At 39.0% G+C, this 26,247-nt stretch overlaps 2 protein-coding genes across 2 annotated transcripts; one reads left to right on the top strand and one right to left on the bottom strand.

Annotated features, from left to right (window-relative positions):
• Nucleotides 1-511: 511 nt before the first annotated feature.
• Nucleotides 512-10,540, top strand: cyth2 (cytohesin 2). Its single transcript, XM_053326827.1, has 12 exons — nucleotides 512-686; nucleotides 3,926-4,076; nucleotides 4,306-4,372; nucleotides 4,466-4,584; nucleotides 4,673-4,753; nucleotides 4,976-5,088; nucleotides 5,511-5,659; nucleotides 5,751-5,862; nucleotides 6,543-6,619; nucleotides 7,186-7,257; nucleotides 7,348-7,502; nucleotides 7,595-10,540. Exons 1-12 carry the CDS (start codon nucleotides 620-622, stop codon nucleotides 7,680-7,682), a joined length of 1,251 nt encoding a protein of 416 aa, XP_053182802.1. The 5' UTR covers nucleotides 512-619; the 3' UTR covers nucleotides 7,683-10,540.
• Nucleotides 10,541-11,808: 1,268 nt separating this feature from the next.
• On the bottom strand, nucleotides 11,809-15,689 carry si:dkey-283b15.2 (neuronal pentraxin-1). The gene is made up of 5 exons (XM_053326966.1): nucleotides 14,994-15,689; nucleotides 13,592-14,057; nucleotides 12,758-13,011; nucleotides 12,271-12,450; nucleotides 11,809-12,018 (listed from the first exon to the last, which is right to left on the bottom strand). Exons 1-5 carry the CDS (start codon nucleotides 15,687-15,689, stop codon nucleotides 11,809-11,811), a joined length of 1,806 nt encoding a protein of 601 aa, XP_053182941.1.
• Nucleotides 15,690-26,247: the final 10,558 nt, after the last annotated feature.

Below are 26,247 nucleotides of genomic sequence, written 5' to 3'. Positions count from 1 at the left end.
CTCATAATACTGCAGTACTTTTACTGTAATACTTTAACTACATCAAACTCATAATACTGCAGTACTTTTACTGTAATACTTTAATCAAACTCATAATACTGCAGTACTTTTACTGTTATACTTTAACTACATCAAACTCATAATACTGCAGTACTTTTACTGTAATACTGCATACTACATCACTCATAATGTTGCAGTACTTTTACTGCAATACTTTAACTATATCAAGCCGGTAACATTTATGTACTTTTACTGCAATACTTAACTACATTTTGCTGCTGTCGATACTTTTTCTTAAGTAGGACTTTTACTGTAATGTAGTATTTTTAATTGCTGTGTTGGTAGTTTTACTTAAGTAGAAGCTCTAAGTACTTCTTTCACCACTTATATTTATATATTTATGTCAAACTTTATGTCAGCATCTCTTTCTTCTGTGAAGGACCATATTCTTCACAACAGCTGACCGGAAGTAGACTCATCGAAACTCAGACAGCACTTCCGGTGTCGCCTCCTTCTTTGTCTCCGGCCCAACATTACGACACCAGGAGGTGGTCATTATTTTTCCCTTTAAGTTTGGAGGATATATTTACACATATATCCATACATTTTCTGTTATTGAATGACAGTCGACTCTGAAATATTTATGCCTAAAAGTAAAGCGCCCAAGATGGATGACCTGGACTACAGTAAGTGTCTGTGGCTAACCTGAGCTAGCAGCGCAGCTAACAGCTACTACATTATTAGCTCAGGTGTGACACACTCAGCAAACTATCGGGCTTTTGAATGAAAATGGTTGAAGATTAACATTTTCTCGTATTTTCCGGACAAGTATTGGTTACGCGTGAACCACATTTTAGCCACATTGCTGCAGTAGCGCAATAGTCCCGACGCCAACTAAATATTGATTATTTGACTGAGATCTCGGATCGTTTCAGCTGCGGTCATTTGATACTCAACACCTGACACCAAGACACACAAGGACGACTATTAATCATTTGTAGCATTTTAACCGAGCACTTCATGTTAAAAGCAGTTTGTTTTGTCATGTATGAGCCGTACAGTTAATCCAGACTGTGGGCGTGGTTGTTGTGGTGTCGAGCAGCTGTTTGTTTTGTGCACCCTGGTCTGGAGGCTCTGGGTGCCACCAGGGTCATTAGAGGTTCACATGTTCTCTAGGTTTTAGTTTTTATTTAGTTTTTCACTTTGTTCGTTTTTTAAATTTCACTGTAGTTTTAGTTTAACAAGTAGTTTTAGTTTATTTTTTATTTAGTTTTAGTTATTCAGGTTTTAGGAGAAAAGCCTTGAAAAGGATGAAAGATTGCATGACACCAAATATGGTTTACCAAGTCATTGTTTATTAAAGGTACCATATTGTGCAAAGCCAGTTTATTATTTTATTCTTCAATCATAGTTATCGTTAACTATAATAATCCAGCTGCCAACCACTGCTGATCACAGGCTGAGACTTTCTGCTGAGTCTGCTTTAAATAAAATCAGTCATCACGATATTGGACTTGCTCCTTGGTCTTTGTGCAAAGACATAAAGAGCCTCCAGAGCTGCAGCAGAGCAGCTTTAAGTGGAAACTGTAAAGTCTCATTCTGTAAAACATGTTAAAGGAGTAAAAATCTGGAGCTCTCTACCTGAACGCTTGAATTTTTCTTCACACTTCACAACTTTCAAGGGACTCACCAAATCCTGGTTAATTCAGCAACAAAGATCTCCTTGCTTTATGTGTGTCTTATAGTACCGTGTACCATGTTGGACCTTGCTTTTTTACTCTGTGCTATAGTGGATTTATTGTGCTGATGTAGTTGGTTTACATCATTTTTTACTTTTTAATTTTCTATTCTCCTTTTTTTGAATCATATTTTAATCTCTTACTTTCACAAAAGCCCTCCTAGGGTCAGGTGTTGCAAATTAGCATTAGCTATAAACACTGTGATACTTACATCAGACAGTTGTTCTAGCCTGTCTATTTTTATTGTATCTGTCCCCAATAAACAAATAAATTATTCTTATTGCCTCAATTAATCAGATATGGCTGTCAATCCATTATAAACCGTCTTATTAGATAACAAAGATTATAGCCTTAAAGGACAGGTTCACAACTATTCAAGTCTTAAACTACAGTCAGGTGCTCATATGAACGCTGAAAGAGGTTTTCCTCACTGTAATCATTGCTTGTTTCATACTGGCTACAAAAAGACTAGATCCACAGTGTGTCCACAGTCTGAGTTGGTCATATCAAGTGGACATCTGCCACATTTACATAGTTTTTAGCATCAAATTCCCTCTTTGTGTCTCCTTGGACAGTGTTTCCCTGTTCCCTGTGAAAGTATAGTAACAAAAAGAGGAACTTTGGCACTAAAAAGACATCTACTTCATTTGGATCGCTGAAGCTTCATATTAACTTCAGATCAAATGTTTATGACATTTTTGCACAGAAGGAGGCTTATGGATTTGGCCTTCATCTCTTACATTGTAAGTGCATTATGATAGGATCTTATAATGTTCAGTAAGAACAGGAGGAATGATCACAACAAGAAAAACCTGTTTCAGTGTTCATTTGGACACCTGACTGTAGTTATAAGGCAGACTTGAAAAACTTTGACCCTGTCCTTGAATATAGCAGATATGGATGTATTATTATAGATTTATGACTTACACATTTACTAGATGATTAGGTTAACCTGTTAATGCAGTATAATATAACTACCCTGCAATAAATTCTGTCCTTATGAAGGTTTTCACGTTCAATTCTTGTTGAATCTATTTTCAGAGAGTACTGGTTCAACGTTATAGTTATGTTCCTGGCTGTAGTCTGTGGAGTTGTTGGCCTTTCACACATTATACAGAGAGGTGTTTCTAATATATAACGTGCTCACACAGATATAAGCATCGTGAGCGAAATTCATCAGCGACACTAATTACAGCTCCAAAATGATCATAATGTTTGAATCAAAACAGCTTTGAATAAAAACCAAGCATTACAGTTACAAGGAGAGTTTCATGAATTGTGATATTTTATTAATTCAACTGAGTTTCTAAGTTCACCTAATTCATTTGTGCTGTCAGAAGACTTTTATGCATCACAAGTATTTTTGAGAAACATAATATTTAAGGTCATCAATAAATAGTTATAATGCTATCTGGTTAATATTGTGTTGATATGTCTCCCAGATGAGCTACAAGTTTTTCTTTGACTTGATGGACAGTAGACATCATATTCATTTATTCACTCATTTGGCAGGAACTGTTGTCCAAAGTAACACCTCTGGCACTTCCTTTGATTTGAGCTGGATATTTAAAATGATTTTTTGGGTGACCAGATATTTTCAGTGTATGAGTGAACACTGATTGTCATTTGAGAATAAAAACCCCTTCATTTGTTTCTTTTTCCCTCCTTTGGTTCATGTTTATTGGTAGACCTTTTTTTGCCTCTTTCTGTTTTGGTTTCTGATGAGTCTGTGACGTGTCTGTCTGACCTGTTAATGGATTAATGCTCTCATGCGATATATATTATAATCGTAGATCCTGGCTGGTTTTTAGTATTTGGGTGCTATTAAGAGATGTCAGTGAGAAGGGAAAGTGTAGATCAGGCAAAACAGGTGACATCAAGGTTGTTTGTAAATGTCAATCAGTTTTATGTGAAGAGGCTTTTGTCTTTCTGAAGTCATCATTGTTAACTTCAGTTGATGCTATTACTTTCCTCCCTTTCTCCTTTCCATTATTAGATATTGAAAGAGAGAAACGGTCACAATCAATTTGAGTAACAATGCAGGTCTTAAAATAGTTGTTACTTTATTACTTTTTATGTGACTAATAAAGACAAACTCCTGCCTCATATTGTTTGGGTGCTGTTAGTAATTGTTATATATGCAGCGGGAGAAGTAATGAACTTATTCTTCTTCTCTTCCCTTACAGTCCCAGTAGACCTGAGCCCAGAGGAGCGCTCTGAGCTGGAGGACATCCGCAGGAGGAAGGGCGTCCTGCTGCAGGAGATCCAGAGGCTCCGTGAGGAATTAAGAGAAGCCATTTTAGAGGTGGAGGGACTGGAGACCAGCACAGAGGGCAGGTAAGAAGAACAAAGTGCTCAGTAGACTTATAGCTTACTCAGTTTTCACATAGTGTGCACATGATGAGCATGTGGATTTTCACGATTTACGGCACTACCCAATAAATCTGTTATCTCTACTATCTATCAACTTTAAACTTCTGATCCATTGCCATTATTGTTAAGATGATGTGGGTTAATTGCATCAACAGCTGTTCATTATTTCCTCTCGTTTTTTTCCACTCTGCAGTAAAACTCTACAGAAAAGTAGGCATGTGGCGATGGGAAGGAAGAAATTCAACATGGACCCTAAAAAGGTAAAAAAAAAAACTCCTCAGCAGTTGTACAGCTGTAGTGTGTTTTCTCTGTCAGTCAGGTGTGTTGTGACGGACTCTTCGTCGTCTCTGCAGGGTATCGTGTTTCTGGTGGAGAACGAGCTGCTCAGACACACCTCAGAGGACATCGCTCAGTTCCTCTACAAAGGAGAGGGCCTCAACAAGACTGCTATAGGAGATTATCTCGGAGAAAGGTGCCGAGTCATGAAGTATCTTCTGTTTTCTTTCTCCTTACATATCAGCCCCCTTTTTAACTCTCTCTCTGTCACTGCTGTCCTGCAGAGACGACTTCAACATCAAAGTTCTTCAGGCTTTCGTTGACCTCCACGAGTTCACTGATCTTAACCTCGTCCAGGCTCTCAGGTAAACCTTGTCCTCTTGGCATGTTTTACGTTTTGAGACAAGGACAAAGTGTTTTATACAGATTCCTGGAATTGATAAACAAACCTCTTCAACAATGGAAAGTCCCATTGTCCAGGTGTGACACAAGAGAGCAGGCTGTTATTGTGTTTGCTGTGTAACACTGCCTTGATTGCAGAATTTGGTCTCTCTGAATTGACCCAAACCTCGACCTGTCCACCGCAGGCAATTCCTGTGGAGTTTCCGTTTGCCCGGTGAAGCCCAGAAGATCGACAGAATGATGGAGGCGTTCGCTCAGAGATACTGCCACTGCAACCCCGGCGTCTTCCAGAGCACCGGTAGATTTTATCTGTCAACAAACTACTTTTTAGCTATTATGAGCTATTTCCTTACATTTTGATTTTTTTTTACGGTGAGTCACTGGAAGGGGGATTCACATCTTTTGTCAGAGCACATTTTGGCTTTTTGACAAGAGAAAGTGAAACTCGCACTAAACATGAGCTCCAGTAATGACTTGATGAGTAAGGTTAAAGAGAAACCTGAAGTTTATGTTTTCATTAAGTAATTAGTAAATAATAAGTAATAACTATATATGTTAACCATTCCTTTTTTGAAAAAACAAACAAATATGATAGTAAGTTTAGAACATTAAAAAGTATTTCATAAGCCTTCTTGATTTCAGAGCAGGTTTTAATAGAAGCCAAAAGCAGTTTTTTGATCAATCATAACTAGTTTCTAACATTTCCCTACTTTTCCACAGACACATGTTACGTGCTGTCATTTGCCATCATTATGCTGAACACCAGCCTCCACAACCCGAATGTGAGGGACAAACCCGGAGTGGACCGCTTCATCTCGATGAACCGAGGCATCAACGAGGGGGGAGACCTGCCGGAGGACCTGCTCAGAGTATGATGTGTTCCACGATTTTTTGTCTTCCTGGATTATAAAGTCAGGATGCTGTCAATGGGAGAGTTAAATTTATTATCTTTTACCCCAGAATCTCTACGAAAGCATTAAAAACGAGCCTTTTAAGATCCCAGAGGATGACGGCAATGACCTGACACACACCTTCTTCAACCCCGACAGAGAGGGCTGGCTTCTCAAACTTGGTGAGATGGTTTTTGAGGGGTCACTGCTGCCCTACATATTGACTTTAACACTGACTCTGACAGAGTACGTCATTGTTACTGATGTAAGAATTGATGTACGCTGTGTGCTCCTTTTACTCTGTTCTCTTCCAAGACTTTGTTCTGTGATGAGTCCTGTCGACCTGTCTCTGAGGTTTGCCGGCTCTTCGCCTCAACTTCACAGTGTTGTGGCATTTGAATTTGCCACAGCACGATGATGATGATGACTCACTTTCTTGTGCCACGGCAGCCTAAAGTGTGATTGTTTTCTTTTGCATGGCGGGGTCTGTGATCCATGTGTCACTAATATGATCTCTCTTCCTCTCCTTCTCTTCTTCCTCCCCTCTCTCTCTCTCTGTCTCTCTCTGTCTCTCTCTCTCTCTCTTTTTCTCTGTTTGTCCACTGTCTCCCTCTAAATCCTCTGGTCCCTTCTGTCTCTGCTTCTGCCCTGCGATTTCCACCCTCTACTGCCGCTGCTTGTTTTCTCAGGAGGTATGTACTGATAGAGTTGTTGTAGTTACAGAGTTTTAGTCAAATTAGCCTCATAGTTAGATTTAAGAATGTTGAGATTGTAGAGTAGTATCCTTTTGTCTTTGGCCCCTTAAGGTCCCTGATTCTCCTTTTCTCACACACATTGTCATGACTGTGTTGTTGTGTTTCAGGGGGACGAGTGAAAACCTGGAAAAGGCGATGGTTCATTCTCACGGACAACTGCCTTTATTACTTTGAATACACCACAGTAAGTCTGTGTACACATTGTCTATGTGTATTTTACAGCGTCACCTATTTTAGAAGCATTAAACTGTCCCAACATGATCTAACATGTTTTATATGATCACCATGGCCTGAAATCACTTTATTGTCTGAGTATTTCTGGGAAATTGCTATAAAAAGTTGGACAGTTTTTATAGTATTGATATATTGTTGTAGTTTTATAAATTGCAGGGTTTCTGGAAAATATATGGAACTTATTCAAGGCCAGAAAAGATGATTAAAGTCCCAGTGGCGATAATATATCTGCCAGGAAGTTGGTTGCTTAATACAAGGATTAGATGCATAGCTTTATTAATCCACAGAGGGGAAACTCGTTACACACAGTGAAAACAAAGGAAACAATAGTCAGACTAGTCATACATGACCTTCATTCTGAATTGATAACCTTTCCTTGGAAAAGAGTACTGAAAAGAATTACAGTTTCATTCTTGCAGTCGATGACACACATACACAGAAACCACACGCTGAATAATGAATGTTACATTAACTCTTTCAGCCCTGATGTTCTGTGAATGTGTGTTTCACTAATAGGACAAGGAACCGCGAGGTATCATTCCCCTGGAGAATCTTAGCATCCGAGAGGTAGAAGACCCAAGGAAACCGGTAAGCTCACATTCTTGCTGAAGGTGACAGGCATGTAGCATGGTGTGGGTGTGGTATGATTGTTTATCTGAGGTTTTTCACCTTTCTCAGAACTGCTTTGAGTTATACATCCCCAACAACCGCGGTCAGCTGATTAAGGCGTGTAAGACAGAGGCTGATGGGAGAGTAGTGGAGGGGAACCACATGGTGTACCGTATTTCCGCCCCCACACCTGAAGAGAAGGACGAATGGATCCACAGCATCAAGTATGTAAATTAAAAGAATAACGTCACCTGTTCCTGTTTATTGTTAATATTTTGGATGATCCTCCCTCTAAGTAACTGTGTTCATTTTTCAGATCTGCTGTCAGTGTTGATCCCTTCTACGAAATGCTCGCTGCCAGGAAGAAACGTATATCACTGAAGAAGAAGGAGGAACAACCGTAGATGATTCCCTTCATTCACCTTTCCCTGTCTTCCTTTGTCCTTCTCATCTCTCCCTCTAACACGGGACACATTGTTTCTGCCCCTACCCCTCACTACCCGTTCATACCTTTTCTTACCTCACCTTCCCCGTCCCTGAGCACATCCTCTCCCCAATACGAAGGCGTCTTGCTATGCCGTCTACCAGACTTTAGAAAGCCGCACACTCACAGTGGCTGCCTCTGTTACCTTGGTTCTTACACTACTGCTATATACAACCCGACACACTACAGCCAGAGCACACGTCTGTCCCGTCACGTCATCACATTCCTCTCTCTCTTGTTCAGCATTTAGGTGAACGATTCAATGTGTCTTAGGCCATGTTTACACTAATGGAGAGGATTTTGAAAACCAAGTCTTTCCTGTTTTTATCTTTTCATCCACACTTGACAAAAAATTGAGGATTTGATGAAGCTATGAGTGCTGTGATGCATTTTCTTATTCACATCTGCTCCGTAAACCACAAAGAAAACTTTCAAAAACTGCAGAAAGTTGCTCAGCAGAAATGCACAAGGTTGATGGCTGCAGCAGCTTATGCATGCTTAATTGAAGACATTTTATATTCCTCAGCTTGATTGGTTTTTCAGTGTGTATGACAGACTTCAAGAACACTAATGAGCTTTAATGGGAGATTTATTTTCATTAGTGTTAACATGGTCTTAGTCAGGTATGGCAAGCAGCTTCAGTTCATGTGAGAAGGTCTTTCACATTTATTGATGCCGCCTGAATGAGAAATTGCCTTCTTTTAATTGTGCTTGCCCCGAGACAAAATGTGAACTCACTAATCAAACACTACACAGAGTTATTTTAGACTCAGAGAATTGAAGAATCAAATATAAACTAAAGCAGGAAGTGATTTCAGATTACTGAGATGTTCCCATTGCTCCCTATAGTACTCTGTATAGCTTTGATACACATTACTACTGTCTACACTTAGATACTGTTACCATAATCTGAGGAAAATGTCACTGCTCATCACTGTCTATAGTTACACAAGAATTATATCGCCAAGTTACTGTTGATCTTCAAGTACGGTCGTTTTTGAAGGCAAGAAGCTGATTTTAGGAGACAAAGATTAGTGTCTTCTCTTGCAGATTGCTGCTTGTTTCAGCTCACTGAGACAACATATATGTTTCTTAGCATGTTTATTTTTAACATGTTTCAGCAATAGTGGAGTAGAAAACCGTAGTATCAGTGTGGAAGCTTGTTAACAATTCCTTTCTAACACTACACTGAGCAACAATCATCATGTGATGTAATTTAATGGCATGCCACAAATCATTTCCTTCCTGCTCAAGGCGAACACTGACATCTCTCTCATTAGTAATAACTCTGTCATTTACCTGTTTAGAGCCGGGTCTGTCCGCTATAGTTAGTTTCCAGAAATCACAAAGGCAGCTCATTACAATGTATACTTTTTTTGTAAATAGATGTTAGCATATTTGTTTACGATACACATAGAAATAATTTAATTTATTCTTTATCTTTTGTTAAGAACCAATTTTTTTGTACGAGCTACTGTAGGACTGCATGTTGATAAACGGAGACCTCGGCCGTAGGTGCCGGCGTGTCGCCGATCATGCTAGTGCACTGATTTGAAAAGTGTTAGTGTTCCCTGTTGACTAGAGGAAGATTTAATGTGGAAGTTGATTTATGCATAAAGTAAATTTTCCTGATTGATTGTTCTGACTTTGGAAAATAAGAAGATATTGAAAAGATGTTTGTAGTTTGATTCCAGTCTGACCACTGTTGTTGTTTTTTTGAGTGAATCAGACTCAGTGAAGCACAAGCAGTGATTTGTTGAACTACTATTAAGTACATCTTTGTTTCCTGTGCTACCCAATGTTCACCTGAACTGTAAAGAAGCTTTTTTATCAGGTGAAATTCAAAACTTTCATCATACTACAGTGACCAAAACAAGGTTCATTATGTGACAGTAAGATTATTCAGATGTAATGAATCAGTAATAATTTTAGATTTGTGTCCAGTGATAGATTTCTTCAGTAAACAGTTATTTCCTGAACTGTATTGAAAAGGGCATTTTTAGATGGTAGGAATAATAATAGCAGCGCTACAGTAAATGTCTTCTGCACTTTATCAATTTTAGCATTTTGGAGTAAATGCTGTTCCTTTGACTGACAATAGTCCAACACTTTGTAGCGCCATCTACTGGTGAACACACTCACAACAATATGCTGAAGGATGACCCGTTAACTGTGTAGAAATATATAATGCCATCTGCTGGTCATTTCCAGCCACAACAGTTTCTGACCAACATGTACTGTATTTTTGAGCTTCATTCTGTTCACCTGATAAAGATCATGTTGCATGAAGCTGAATGGGGTCTTTTCTCTGTGATAGAAACATGTAGACCTTAATTTAAAGACACAGCAAGTAAATGGTCCTTCTCAGCACAGATGTAGGGTCTTCTTTAACTCTTCTATATCTTTCCCCAAATGTAAAACTGACAAAGGCCTAATTTAATATTTCCATGTTAGTGCTTCTGTGTGTTTCGACACATCATGTGGACTGTCTGTAAGCCTTCACTCTGGGTATTCTTGAAGTGCAAAGTTGCCAAAAAAAACCCTGGTGGTACAATAAATGTTTCCATTAAACAAAATAATGAAATGATCCAACTGAAACTGGGGCCTCTTTGACCCCAGAGCCACCTCTTTCAGAAAATGTTTTTTTTTTGTATTTATTTATTTTTTAATTACTGTGAGGTGAAGATGGATAGATCATCTGTAAATGTAGCAAAAGGAAAAACCACAAAATATTGGTGCCAGTAAACTACTGTGTAACAATAAAAAGATAAACAGAGATGATGGACTGTTGGACGTGTTTTTATTTCTGTGTCTTGTAGCTCCGAGCTTAGTTAAGATTAAATACAGTATTGATTTGCGTCGTCTTTCAGTATTAATAGTTGTCTTAAGTCATCATGAAGAACATGACCTTTGGTCTGTTACTGTCTTGGTGGATTTCTGAAAGAGGTCAAACTGATCAGTGAGTCATAAAAGCTCTTCAGGGCCAGCTGGCTGCAGTATGAATGTGTCTGACCAGGATTCAAATAAATATTCATGAAAACAGCCCAACACATGTTATCAGCTCCATCAGTTTTATATTTGAACTCCACAAAGAATGAAAAACTAAGACGTCTTCCACATTTTTATTTACATTGTCGTAACATGTCAAAATTATAACATGGCCAAAAATGTTATATACAGAACATTAATAAATATACAATCAAGGCCAGACCCTTAAAAAGCCACGAGGACTTTCTTACACAAAACACGTGAAAAAAAAGTAATTTATTGGAAAAATGTGATAAATGTCAAGTGAGTTGTTCAGGGAACAAATGCATTTTAGATATATAAAAAATTAAAAAACATGAATAATATTTTTTTAGAGCAGCACTGCTGGAACATAATGTCATACTGAGAGTCCATGTTAAACATGTAAAACCAGCAGCAGCTGTAAAACACTAAATTCTGTCAAACAAGCTTTCCAGCAAGTCTCCCAGAGATAAAACACCAATCTATCTATGATTCATAGATCATTTAAAATTACAAAAAGTGAAACGCAAGTTAATTATACTAATTTCTTTGGTTAATTAGCTGTATCGTTCCATGGAAACCTTTTCAAAAGAGAATCCGGATTAGAAATGGATTTCTGAGCACATTTTTAAACTAACAACATAAAGTTTCTCACCACGACTGAACCATGTAAGGTCTGCTACCATGATCAGACTCCTTTCAGCATTAACAACATGACAATATGTCACAATCAGTCTGTTTAGAGTAAAGCACCAACTCATGCGTACATGATAACTAACACATAATAAACACATCATCACATAATTTCATCACATATTTTTAATTTTTCTTCTTTTTTTAAGAAAAAGTCACTGATTGAGTTCAAACGAAGGCATTGGTTCTGAGTCTGGAGGACTCGGTGCCACTGATTGATCATCCTGAGTAACTTTTGTCCTTGAACCTCCTTCAATGTCTTTACTTTCTATTGGATGATACATAATCTCAGTGCGTTCCAGTTTATCTTCCAAGTTCTTCACTTCCATCCTGTTACCACCCTTTCAGTGACAGGGGTCGAATGGGTATCTGGCGACGCCTCCGTGAAGCTCCACCTCTGTCTCGGACCAAGCGATGATGTCACCTCTGAGGTGGCTGCCGCAGGAGGCCAGGCTGTAGATGTCACTGGCACTCAGGACGTTAGACCACATATGCACGTCTGACATCTCTCCCACAAATGACTGCGTGGCATCGAACCGACCTCCCAGAGTGTCCTGAGGAAGAGAGGGTGGTTAAAATCCAACTTTTTGACCTTTATGATTGCTGTGTCTCTTTAGTTTACAGCACATAAAGGACACATTAGAGGTACAGTCAATACAACATCTGATATCATACATAAAAAGTTACGAAAGATATAAATCAGAATCAATGGTTGAGTCAAATAGTATCTGAAATGTGGATTTTTTTTATTACCTATGTTCTTACATTTGTCTGTATCTACAAAGAATAACTCGCATTGTCTTTACCTGTTCCTGTCCCAGGACGAAGACCCCTCCGGGTTTTATGGGATGCCAAGGGGAGAGATTGATCCCAGAGCCTCTCTGCACCCCGTCCTGGTAGGCCTCCCAGTGTCCGTCCCGTGTTGACCAGGTAACGCACACATGATGCCACTTCCCATCAGTCAGAGACAAAGGTAGTGTCACCGCCTGGGAAGGGGATGGTGAAGATTGTGAGGCACTAATGTAAATATGTGACAACATAATACATCTAAGCACTGAAGAACACAAGAACACAGTTTGTTAAAAAATCTATCTCATCAGTTAGACAACGCAGCCGAGAAGTTCTTCAAAAAGAAAAAACTGTAAAACACTGTTAACCAAAACTTTATAGCATGTATGTTGAAGCAGGTTCTCATTACCCACAATATGACTCTGATTGACAAATTATGATTTTAGTGCCTTTAACAGAGTAACCTAATGCTGACTTTAACCCAGACAAGGTTTTTCCTCTCACCTTATCATCGATCAGCAGCTCCATGGGGTTGTTCCCCCACTCAATGAGCACTAGCTCGTTGGACTGTCCAGGTGCTGAGTAAGAGAAGGGCGTCCCCAGGCCGGGCCCCACACCCGCTTTGATCCACAGACACAAAGTCAGAGCAAAGATCTCCTGAAGCAGAGTCCTCTTCACCCGTCCGTACATGTAGTTGGTTCTCATGGGGAAACTAATCTGGAAGGTATCTGGACTTTTGGATTTCTTCCTGTTGGAACCTGTTTTGGAAGAAAAATTACATCAGGAAGACAGTTTTTCTCCTTCATGGCGGCTTAAAATATAAGTAAATACTCCACAAACCCTTGTGTTTAAAGATCAGCTATAAACGATCATATTAGCCACAAGCTGAAACGCACCGGTCTCATAATAAAGCTGATATTTATAATATGTGTGTTGCTGACATTTTGACCTCTATTTCTCATTTCCATGCACATTGGATGGAAATTAATTTGTGTCAAACCTTTCTACTCTTTCAATCTGAATTTCAATGTTCATTCTTGACCCTTGCTGAGGTACTTGCTGATGAAATTACTAAATGAACCTTGAGGTGAGCTTGTTTTGTGGTCTTCCAGGTCAAAAAAGGAACAAACTAAAGAAAACATTCTGCTATTGAACTTTTGCAGCTAGTGTTTAGGTTTCTTTCAACATTGCACATTCTTCATTTCTCTTTGGGAACCTATGCAGCTGCAGAACATATTTACAATACTTATACATTTATAACAAGTGCTGCTTCTTAAATAAGAACTTAAAAAACGATTAGCTCTTATTCTTCTGGTCACATGTTATAATATTGTGTACCTGCCAGGTGAAGCTGGTTGAGTATCGTTGTCAGTTTATTTGAGTGTAAACCTCCCCTCGAGCCTGGAGCTATGTATCCTGTGTGTGGATGGTAACTGTGACTGTCTGCTTCATTACTGTTGTGCTCATCATCATAGTGGCTGTCATCGTTGTCGTCATGGTCACCATCTTCATCTCCATCATGATGGTCATCGTTGTGGCTGTCCTCGTGGTGGTCAGTATGGTTTCCGCTGTCACTGTGATCCCCATCGTTGTGGTCATCTTGGTGGCCATTTGGGTGCCCGTCATCGTGGTGGTCGTCATCGTGATGGTCCCCCTCGTCTTGGTGGCCGCTGGCGTCATCGTGGTGCTCTGGGCCGCTTAGGGCACCAGTGTGATGGTGCAGCTGCTCCTCCAGAGCGTTGATCTTCCTCTGCAGCAGCTCCTTCAGAGAGCTTGAGTAGGTAATAGATGTGTTCCTCTTCTGCTTAGAGGGGCGAAAAAACAGAGATGAAATGATGGTCTTGATAAAAATGGGCTTAATCCCTTTTTTCCTAATTAATACAGAGAAGAAAAAAGGCATCAGAGGCCACAGGAGCATGTGGTGCTCTATCACCTATCAGCCTACAGAGCACTTATTGTCTTTTGTGCTTCTTTGACTCCTTCATCCTGATATTCACATTCACTAACAGTCTTGTAATGTCAAATACAAGTCAGTTTGTCTGCTCCTCTCAACAGTCATTGTTCCTTCCTGCATCTGCCTCTGCTTCTCTTCCTCTCAGGTAATCCCGGCTTTGTCCTGGCGCGTGCCCTGATTACCGCTCTGTCAAGGGAGATCACGATAATTACTGCTGATCTTAGACCCGTGCCACCCCAGCTAGACTCCACAGCTCCTTGACATCTGTCTGTGATCGTGATTCGAGCCAGAAAGACGAATAAATGTGCCAAGAGTAGAAACAGCAAGTAACTTAAGAGGAAACAGGATCCTGAGAGAAACACATTTGCACTTAATTGTAAACTCAGAAAGTATCTATAAATCCCCCTCATCACGGATCAGACAGTGACATCCTCCTCTGAGCCTGTTTGTGCTCTGAAGTGCCCACTGAGGGACATTACACCTAGTGGCTATCTTGCCAATGTAGTGAGTGGCCTTATGCGGTTAAGTAATTAATTGTTCCTTTGTTGTGTACTTAGTCTAGACACTACTTTGGGATTTGATTATTCTGTGTACAATCAAGTGAGAACAACACTGCTGCGTACGAACAAGGAAAAGCCACGTATGGGCACAGTCTCTCTGTCACTCACAACTTATTCATGAGCTATATGATATTTACCTGATATTTACACTTTTCTTTATTTCTCTGTTTTTGTCCTACAGTTATCTTTATTTACAAGTACAAAGTTGAGAAATGTTGCTACTCACCTGCAGATTGTCCAGCCGCTCCTTCAGCGCGTGCAGCATCCTCTCCATCTGCTCTGGTGATGATGTTATGTCCCCCGGTGTCACATGTTTATCCTTTCCCTGGTTGTTGCTGCTATGCCCTCCATCAGATCGTTGCCCCCCCACAGAGGGGTAGTGCGGTGAGTCCGGTATGAGGTTGCTGTTTCCATGGTGACCCTGCTGGTTGCTATAGTGCCCATTGTCAGTGTACGTGTGATGACTGCCCACTCCTCCTGTGTGGTGTGAGGGTGATGATGTGCCGTGGTGGTCGTCATGAGGCCTCGCACCCCGGCTAAAGCCCTCACACAGGGTGAGCTTGGCGGTCAGCTCTCTAATGGTCTCCCTTTGGTCCAGGATGGTCTCTTTCTGTTGGACAAGGCTCTCCCTGAGGTGGAGGATGGTGGCTTTGGCCTCTTCGCTTGCCCCCCACCAGCCAGCAGGAGGTACACTTTGATGCCCTGCTCCGCTGGGCCCTGCTGCCCCTACGCCTGGGCCTGCTGTGGGAAAGCAGGCAGGGTCCGCATCTATAGGAATAGGGGTGCACATGAAACGCGAGTGCGCTCCGTAATTAAAGTCAGACACTGGGTTGGCAGATGCAGGACAGAGTAGGAGAGAAAGTAGAGAAAGCACAATGGGGAAAAGGAGTGTGGAGAAGTGTGAAGACCGAGAGTTCCTCATGATCTCCATCCACAGTTCAGCCAGAAAGACTAAAGAGCTGCAGCTTCACTTCAAAATGTGTGATGCCAGTTAGAGAAGAGATTGAGTTGACTTCTGTGTTGTAAAGAAGACATGAGCTCGATAACAAAGACTTCCATCCACAAATCAATCACACATCTGTGAGGATCTAAAATTAGTTTTATCTTCTTCGTCCTGTGAGAGAATTTGTTTTACTTTGTTGTGTCTTTCTTTCTCCCCCACTGAAGAATGGAATAATCCTGTAAAACAAAACATCAGATGTTAGATAATGATCTTTTTGAAGCTTTTAGAAGCTAATATGAGCAGCAGAAGTTGTTGAAAATGTCACTTCTTTTTTTCCCCTTTCTTTCTTTATGTTGTTCTAGTTCTCAGACACTTTTCCATCAGTTTGACAAACAAAAGTTTTTCAGGTGTGACATCACTGACCCCAGTTAGCTGCCGTCTGTCTGACCAGTAACCTTACATGGCATAGACATGTGCCAAAAACAACTAGAGTCTGTCCAGATAAGGATTAGTCTAAATCAGTGGTGTGACATCCTGACCGCACTAGTAAGATGTCTACTACTGTCAACGGGAGTTAGATGGTTTCAAAGAAACAGTAGAGCGTAATAAAATGACTCATACTAATATTTACTTTGCACTATATATTCATTAATTGAATTTGGTGGTTAATTATGGGTTCGACCCAGCAAATGATGATAATAGCACGAGGAACCAGCTCTGGGGACGCAGATGTTTCTAAATATTTATGGATATATATTCTCATATTTAGATATATAATATTTAGTCCATCTTATATTCCATGTATCCATATTATAAAGGGCAGCTGACTTCACTGCAGTGTGTCCTTATAGGTCGACATTTTGAAATGGCACACACGTGATGTGGTGGCTAAACCTCACTGACCACCTGTTGTTTGCAGCCTCTCCTGTGTGTGTGTGTGTGTGTGTGTGTGTGTGTGTGTGTGTGTGTGTGTGTGTGTGTGTGTGTGTGTGTGTGTGTGTGTGTGTGTGTGTGTGTGTGTACGCGCATGTTGAAGGTTCATACATGATTCACTGTAATTCATCAATTATGAAACAGTGTAAAAAATATAGCTGTAAACATATATATATATATATATATATATATATATATATATATATGTATGACAAAGGTACAAAGGTCATTGTTTTTATTAAAATCTTTTCACGTGCAAGTGCAAAAATACTTTACAGCTGCAAAAACTGGAGATAAATATTACATATTTTTTTCATATCTGTGTAATAATGTTCTTTTTAATATTCTTTTCCTGAAGGGTTGAACAACCTTTGCAGTATATGTGCACTGTCTCTGTGACTCCTGTTGTGATTTGCGAGGCTTAGAGGAGAGACAGATGGTCAAGGCACAGAATCGTGTCACACCCAATCTCCACTGTTTAGCCCTAAGTTTATTACCACCCACAGGTCACTCAATTAACCTAATTGCAAACAGTTGTTGGGCTAAATTAGCCAGAGATAAGTGGGCTTTCTGCTGTGTGTGCGTGTACGTGTGTGTTAATCCATGGTGGACACTGGGGTCGTGCACCATCCCTGCACCATATGGTCAAGGTGGATATTTAAGTAGTGCGATTAGTCGCACATTAAAAACTGAAAACTGTAGTCAGACCTGTGATTAAGACACAGTTGACTCTTTTGTTAAACACACAGGATAACAGATTCAGTACATTTCAAGATCAACATATCTGTTTGTGTCTTGCTGACAGAATTAATTGAGACACTTTAGTGAAGTACAACACGGTGTAAGAAAATTGTAAACTACACGCTACTTCATCTTGCACCCACATTGCTAGTGCTTCATAAATGTTCTAGTATTTTTTCCACTTAACGAGCTTTAGTGTTTTATGATATGCTGATTTACTAAATGTGATACTAACTTACAGTCCAAACAATCCATAAAATATCAGAAAATAGTGAAAAATATTGATCACTGTTTTCTAAAGCCCAAAGTAACATCTTCAAATGTCTTGTTTTGTCCACATCCCTAATATATTCAGTTTGTTGTCAGAATCAGAGAGATTTCTTTCTTAATAAAAATGATAAGAATAGATGGCATTTGGCCAATTCAATAATTGGCAACTAATCAATTATTAGCTCTCGTTGTCAGAACTGTGATCCAACAAACATGACAGCCTCTTTCTTAATTCATAATTTATCCTTCTAATTAATTTGTTTAAAAAAAATACATGTTTGTTCTCAATTGAAATTTGAAAAATGGGTTTGGGTTTTTGAAAAATTAAATGAAATCTATACATTTATCTCAAGTTTTAAGATTTGCCATCCAGCAGATCCACCTTCATTTTCAGATTTGACAGGAAATCTTGTCACAGATCTATCAGCTGGCTTGAAGATGCACAAATACACAGATGATAAATGATAACATCTCTTAACTGACTCTTAACGGGACAACAGACTCCAATATCACACCACTGGCTTTGCTTTGTAAACTGATGCATGTCAAGCTGTAGTTTTAGTCTGTTTAATTTTGATGTTTTCATAATTTATCAAGAAAAACAAAAAGCATTAAAAAGAGATGCTTGATTTTTCAAAATACGTTTGTGAAACGGTAAAATATCTTTTAGTTTAAAACTAGTAAAAAATGTTGCATCTCTTTGCATCTGAATGTTAATGCATGAATACAGTACTGTGGTCTTCTAGTTTCATCTCAATGGAATAACTTAGCTAAGACAACATTAAACACACTGTTGCAGCTGTTTGTGTTCGACATGTGTTAACTTTAACCAAAGTTCAGTGAACATTAGAAAAGAGTGCTTACCTCAGAGTCCCTGTGACTGCAGACTGTGTGTCCACTTATTGTGAGCATGCAGTTAGTCCGCCTCACACACTGATCAGATCAGAGAGATTTACTCCAGAGGAGTGCTCAACTCTTTCTATCCCTTCTTCATTGTCTCTTCCTCCCTTTTCTCTCCTCCTCTTCACCCCTCCTTCTTCTTTGTTGATCAGTCCTGGAAGACCACACCTCTTCTTCCTGTCACGCTGCCTCTACGTTGACCTCTTGGCATCTTGAACACTTCTTCACCATCTTTATTTTTACCACAGAAATATTGTTACTGATGTTAAACGAGTTTGTGATAGAAGCACTCTGATCAAATCACACCAATATTGTTTTAAAAAATATATTATTAACAAATATCCTCTCTACCAGGCTGTATATGTTCCCGCCTCACCTTCAGCACACGTCACACAGCTCACCCAGATCTTAGCACGGGAGTAATTGGCCTGATTAATTCCTTGCCTCCAGTCTGAGTGATGCTGCAACAGGACAACAGATGGCTGCTTTCAGGTCAAAGAAAATCACACAACACACAAACAATGAAGTCTACATGTTGATTACAGGGCAGGCCAGACACGTATACTTACATTAACATGAGATAACAGGTTCAGACACTCTGGCATATGTCATACCTGGCATGTGTCAGGTACAAGCACCTTACCTCAACAGGCCCCCCACTGCCTGATTAAAACCTCAGGTACCAAAACTGAAAGGCTGATGGAAAAAAAGCAATTACAACTGGTCTTACAGAATAAATAGAATAAAAATCCAAATTATAGTATAGTCATTTAAAAAATATAATAATACAGAAAGGATGTCAAATAATTTATTCATTTTATCAAAAACATTTGTCAGTGTTTCATGAATTTCAAACTCTACCAGGCGACATTTTTCTAAATGCAACCTTCTAACAGTCAGATGAAACTTTACATACTGTAGCACCAGTCTGATTACAAGAGACTGACACCTGTCGAGAATCGAGGATTAAAGAAGTGATTTTCAGCTGTGAATAAGCTGAGCATTCAAAGCTTTTGCTCTGTCTATGAGACTCACTGTGTCTACACTTAAGTTATTTTTTCAATTAATTGTTTTGCTCCATACTTTTTTTTTTAATGTGAAAAATGCTCAACATTATTTCCTAGAGGTGATGTCATCTAATGTCTTCTTTTGTCTGACAGTCCAAAACATTAAGATAATTAATTTACAACAGAGTAAGACGGGGATATTTCTCAAATTTTAAAATGTGAAACCATCAAATATTTGTCTTTTTTTGGCAAAAAATGATGATGACTTGTGACATGATTTGGACTTTCCCTCAAGCCCTAAACTCAACTGGACTTGGTTGAACCAGACTCAGAGTTCATTACCAGAGCTGTTTGTGTTTCACACTCTGAACATGATTTAAATATTGTCAACACTGTTTTATTTAAGTCTGCAAACCTTTTTAAAACATTTATTCAATATTTATATTATTTGTATTATTGATCCATTCTTCATCAATCTTGTTGCAGTGCTCACATGTTTGGCACGTTAAGTGATTGAGGACAACCGCAGATTGATGTTACAGTTCCTCCTTCAGTGTGCAGATCTTCACACTGGCATTATTCATCTTAATTATAATCTGCTGTAAAAAAAAAAATCTATATACTAAGTATTAAATGCACAGTACTCCTTGTGAGCAGAGGAAACAAGTAAACACTGATCAACATCAGCCTCGACTTCTTGATGTGGAACAATTCGACAGTCAATTAGTAATTATCCGAAGTCCAGACATAGAATAAAAACAAAGCCAAAACAAAGAGAAAAAAAAGCAAACAAACTTCCAAACTGTTAAGTGATCCCTCCCAGATCATAGACATGAATATTAGAAACTCCCCACCTGGGCACCAGCGCCCCCTCAATTCACCCGTCCTCCCACCCCTCCTGTGGCAAAACCCACCTCAATGAAAAAAAAAAACCTCAATAAAAAATAAAGAAAGTAAAAATAAAAAATCCAACAATACAAAACACTCAATTCAGTTAACAATACAGATCTGTCCTTTCAGTTTTTCAATGACCTTTGACCCTGAGCTAAGTGTTCTTGGATCAGCACCATGCAGTCTTGCCACTGAAAGTCCTTTATGTAAAATGTCCATGAACAAGTTAGACCAGTGACCTATCAACAAACCATGCGGAGGCTTCCAATGCAATGCGAGCATTTTTTTGGCTGCTGTTAGGCCTGCCAAGTATACACATTCTTCTGTGGCTGACAGATTTAACAAGGAAACATAATCAAGTAGGAGCACACTGGGAGAACCATGAATTATCTTTCCAATAATGTTAGATAAATGATATTATTAATCTGCATTGCCAAAACATGTGATAAAATGATCCCATATGATTTGGTGAACAGAAGCTACAACATGGAGAGGTATTTTTATTCATTGCATGTTGTTTTTTGGTGTTAGATAAATTCGGTGTAAAAAATGAAAGTGGATGAGCTGATGATTAGGGTCTTTAGAAGCCACTTTTATGTTGGTAAAAATGTGGTTCCAGGATATTTCAGATGAAATTAAGTCTTTTTGCCAACTGATCTGGAGCGCAAAAAGGTTTATATGAGGACTCAAGAAGAAATGTATATAAAGATTAAGCTAAACCGCCGGTTGTATATTGCTTGACTATAATGGAGATCTCGAAGTATATGCCAGAGCATATAGTTTCAGACTGGGGAGAGATAATCCACCAGCAATTCTGTCGCGTTGCAGAGTAGATCATTTTACTCTCGGCTGTTTACCCTTCCATATACATTAGATATGATAGAATGAAAATGTTCCCAATACTTTGGTGGAGGAGGCAAATGAATCATTGAAGAAAAAAATTAATACGAGGTAAAATATCCATCTTTATAATAGAGACACATGCTTGGAATGAAAATGACATATTAGAGTTAGACCATCTCATTAAATCTGCCTTAATTTTCTTGAAGGCATTTGTAAAATTGTAATGTACAATTGATGAATTCCAATACCTAGATATGTAAAGCTTTTCTTAATTGGTATGTTGAAGGAACACAAAGGATCATCAATGCCTGAATTAAGTGGCATCTAATTGGACTTAGACCAATTTATCTTGTAACTAGAAAAGCTTCCAAAGTTATTAAAAAGAGTTAAAATATGAGGTATGGATTCTAAAGCTCTATTTATATAAAGTAAAAGGTCATCAGCAAAAGCTTCTAATGAAATAATGAATAATTTAGGAGAGAGAGGGCAACCCTGCCAAGTAGAACATTGTATAGGGAACTGAGAAGAACAAAGATGACCTGTGGAAACCATGGCAGAGGGATTGGCATATAGCGTTTTGATCATATTAATGAAACTAGAACCTAGTCCCATATGTTCCAATACTGTCCAAAGATATTCCCATTCCACTTGATCAAAAACTTTTTCTGCATCTAAAGATACAATAGAGCAGGAGGAGGGAATATCTTTGGCAGCATCAATGATATGTAGCAGTCTGCAGATGTTGTCTGAAGCTAACCGAGATTTAACAAAGCCTGTTTGATCACTATGAATGAGAGTTATCATTAAATGGTCCAGTCTGTTGGAAAGCACTTTGGCATAAAGTTTAATATCGGATGTAATCAAAGATAAGGGACGGTAGTTGGAGCAAAGAGTCGGATCTCTGCCTTTCTTTAGTAATAGAGATATAATTGCAGAGTTTGTATTCTTTGTAAAAGCACCTTTGTCAATAGCTACCTGAAACATGGATAGTAAATAAGGACCGAGTATATAGAGATTTACCTTTCTTCATGCCTTTAAGAGCATTTTCTATTTCATCAAGAGTTAATTGTGAACCTAAATCTGCCGCATCATTTTCAGAAAGATGAGGTAAAGAAATTTTTTTACTAAAAAATTGAGACTAATGATCAGTTTCAGCCATATTTTTGATCATATAGCCATGATAATAAAGACATTTGTTGTACTTTTTGTACTTTACTTGCCTTGAATTGAGTGAAGAATTTGTTCCCTTTATTGTAGATCAGGAGCACGTGCTTTGGTTTTCATCACTCGATTGTTTTTTTACTGATTATCGTCTTACTGTCAATCATAGATGGTCATATTGTTAGTTTTATATGTTGATAATGTCAGACCAGTGGTATGATATATGATTTAATGAATGTAGAACATGTTAACATGCATTTTACCTCAGTCCCCTCTTTACCTGAGGCCTCTTACATTGATTCACTTCATCGCTGCACTTCCAGAAATTAAGCCCATGAATAATTTGTATTCACAAAGCTTGCAAACTTTTCAGGGCTGAGTTTTACCTCTCGGACAGCTTGATTAACGCTGATGTGTGTGTGTGTGTGTGTTCACTTTGCCATTGTGTCTCCTGATCTGGACATTAATCTGTGACACTATTAGTGGGTGACACATTTGGACAGAACCCAACAGAAAACGTGAACTGAAGATCAGCCAAGTGATCAGACAAACTCAATCACATGATCTGTTTTAGACACACACTGTTTCACCAGAGTGTTCAATAAAACCCTGAGTGTGAAAACATGACAGCGCATAGATGGATAAATGGGTGATATCTTTGTGAGTCATCTTTATTGTTTAATAGGTCAGTGTGAGCCGAGTTCTCGTGTCTGTCAATCTCCTTAGTGCGTGTGAATTAGGCCCTGAGGAAGCGAGCCGAGACAAACAGCTTTACGGCTCAGGTCCAAGGACACGAGACCACAGACACTCCAATGTTCCCCTCAATACTGAACCAAGTGACCCAGAACCCCACAGAGCACGCTCGTCTGCAAAGGCTGGCAAACTAGAGAAAACTCTGAGGACAGATAGACAAAGACATTTTGATCTAGTTTTTTGATGCAAGTCTGATTGAGTTCATTAGTTTAGAGAACTGCTAGTGCCAGTAATGTTTCTTGATTGTGCAGAGAGGTGATGAGCTGCAGTGATGGGGTCAGTAAAGATCATGTGGTAGCCCAATATCTGAGTACTTCACATGGTAGCTGTTCTGAATATCTGACTAAACTTCTCAACTCTATGAATTGCACATGTTTATTATACAGGTGTGTCTTTGTGATTATGAGTTTCCTACCTGCTTGTTTTAGTTTTCAGGATGCAGCTTTGTTCACATGATGCAATGTAACTTCACAGTGTGCACTTGTTGCATGCAGGGGAGGTGCGGCAGGAAGTAATGTTACACGATCGCCACCTGCTGGGAAAAACCTGCAACTGCAACAAAGCCGGCTTCAGTTCAGTCACGTCTGACTTTGGTGATGTGATGTCATTATTCAGTCATTCATACATTAGTCATTAATAAATAAGTGATTAATCCTCAATGAAGTTTTCAGAGAGCAGAGACAATTTAGTTATGGACAAAAAACATTCACAGTCACTCTATATTATCACTCTATGTTGCATAAAACAGGAAAACACAACAGCCATAATCATTTAAATGAATGTGTGCAATTTGTCCAATTAATATAAATAAATATAATGATAATGATATATACAGGTCTAATTCAACATGTAACACCCTCTATATGTATAAAAATGTGTTTCAGCTGCACAATATTTTGTATGATAATATACACTTTTTTGTATAATCACTTTAGAAAAAGACATACAACTATAGGATGAAATAATTGTGTTTAGGGTGTTTTTACTGCTCTGAAATGTTAAAATGAACACCAAATTCTTGCTTAATACGCCCTATTTATGTAGCTAATGTGCACTTGTAAAGCACTGGCTCTTTAACTTTTTTGAGCTTACTTGAGTGTCACTATTTCATCAGACCACATTTTTGGGGGAAACAATAATTATTGGACAGTTAGTATCTGTGGATAGTTACTGATTTGTTTTTATGTGCAACATAGTCATCAAATATTATTAGTATTAAAATATGTAGTCAATCCAGTAGTAGTATATGGATACTTATTCAGTAATTGCAAATTATCTGGTTCCACCCTCTTATATGTGAATATTTTCTGGTTTCTTTAGTCTTCTATGGGGCTTTGGTGATCAACATGTTATAGACCAAACAACTAACTGATTCATCAAGAAAATAATCATTAGTTGCTGCCCCACTTCTTTTGTCTGACCAAAAGTCCTGAACCCAAAGATACTAAATTCAGCAAATGTATTTATTTATTCTTCTAAATAATGGAAACCAATTAAACTACTGACCTGGTTGCTAGTTGCTGAATGGATTTATTGTTGCTGCTCTGAGAACATTTAGAAGTTCATTTAAAAGAAACCCCCAACTCATTATAATATATCTTTTTGTTTTTGGTCAAACTTTTGCCACAAGTGATAAAGGATATACTCGGTATTTCAGCAAATTATACATTCAAAGACATGATTTCATGTTTTTTCATCACAGCATTAAATAAATTAGCCTCATAACTAATTGACCCTGAAATCCTTTAACTACTTTTTCCACTATCATAATTCAAACACAGTCTCCAGCAGCATCTTTATGTTATCCTTTAATCTTTTCATGAGTTCACAGCAGTTTTCAATGAAAGGCCTGTGTCCATACAGGGCCTCCTCCTCCTCCTCCTCCTCTTCGTCCTCCTCTGTCCTCCCTCTGAGAATGGGGAGCAGGAATGTGTGATGGGCCCGGGTGTATGTAGGCCAGTGATATGCCTGCCTGTGCTGCTCTGTCTTTGGCTTGAAAAGCTCCAAGTCATTATTCTCCTCCTGCCTCTATTCAGCCGAGGTCCCGTTAGCTCATTGTTATTCAGTCCGAGTGAGAGAGAGAGGCCGAGAGAGGCAGACACTGAATGGGAGGCTGACTGTGGTTTCTAACTGCAGGGAGCTGGTTGTACTGGGGTGGAGAGGAGAGAGGAGAGGAGAGGAGAGGAGAGAGGAGAGGAGAGGAAGGGGTCTGTCGGTGATTTTCTGGCCGGTTTTTGCGGGCGTGAAGGCATGTCGATAATCGGCTCAGTAATGAGGAGAGGTACTGAACGGCACCAAATATCTGACCCCGATTTCTGGGAGTAAAGAGAGGTTGAGAGAGAGAGAGGAGGAAGTGAAAAAGAGAGGGAGAGACAGACAGAGAGAAAGAGAGAGTGAGAGAGGGGGGAAAGAGAGAGAGAGGGCCATGTGAAAAAGGGGTGGAGGGGAGTTGAGATTTAGTGCTCTGCTGGATGAAACAACCCCCCACTAACTAACCGAGAGGGAAAGTAGCCTATAGGAAGAAAAGAGGGGGGTGTTATACTGTTCATTAAACACTCAAAGACGCGCAGGAAGCCTTTATCGTTTCCAACAATGAGACCAGAAAAGGTATGTAACTTCTTTTCCTTTTCTTTTTTCTTTTTTTGAAATATCTGAATTACTTGTTACTGTTTCATAAATGGAAGTGGAGCTGAGTTGTTGAGATCAACAGGTAGCAAACGGCAGGGCAGCATCCACTGTAAAAGATCAGCTACTCATTTATTCAGGCTATTTTTTTAAAAGTTATTTTTACATTTGCTTCAGTAATACAGAAGACTTTTGTTTAAGTTGTTGCAATTAGATGAAATGGTGTGGAAGAAATGCAGCAGTAGAGTCCTGCTTTACAACCATCATTTGATCTTTTGAGAAAAGTATGAATTAGTAGGCTATGTATAATTTCACTTTGTGACACAAGGAGGATATCATCAAAATCACCAAACTGTGTAATTCTTTTAATACAATTTGATATGTCTCTAGTTTATTGTGTTTTTCATCCCTTT

The sequence above is a fragment of the Scomber japonicus genome, chromosome 10 (genome assembly GCF_027409825.1).
Source record: "Scomber japonicus isolate fScoJap1 chromosome 10, fScoJap1.pri, whole genome shotgun sequence".
Taxonomy (NCBI): Eukaryota; Metazoa; Chordata; class Actinopteri; order Scombriformes; family Scombridae; genus Scomber; species Scomber japonicus.
The sequence above is the reverse complement of the archived record's forward strand: the minus strand, read 5'-3'. Positions and strand labels throughout refer to the sequence as shown.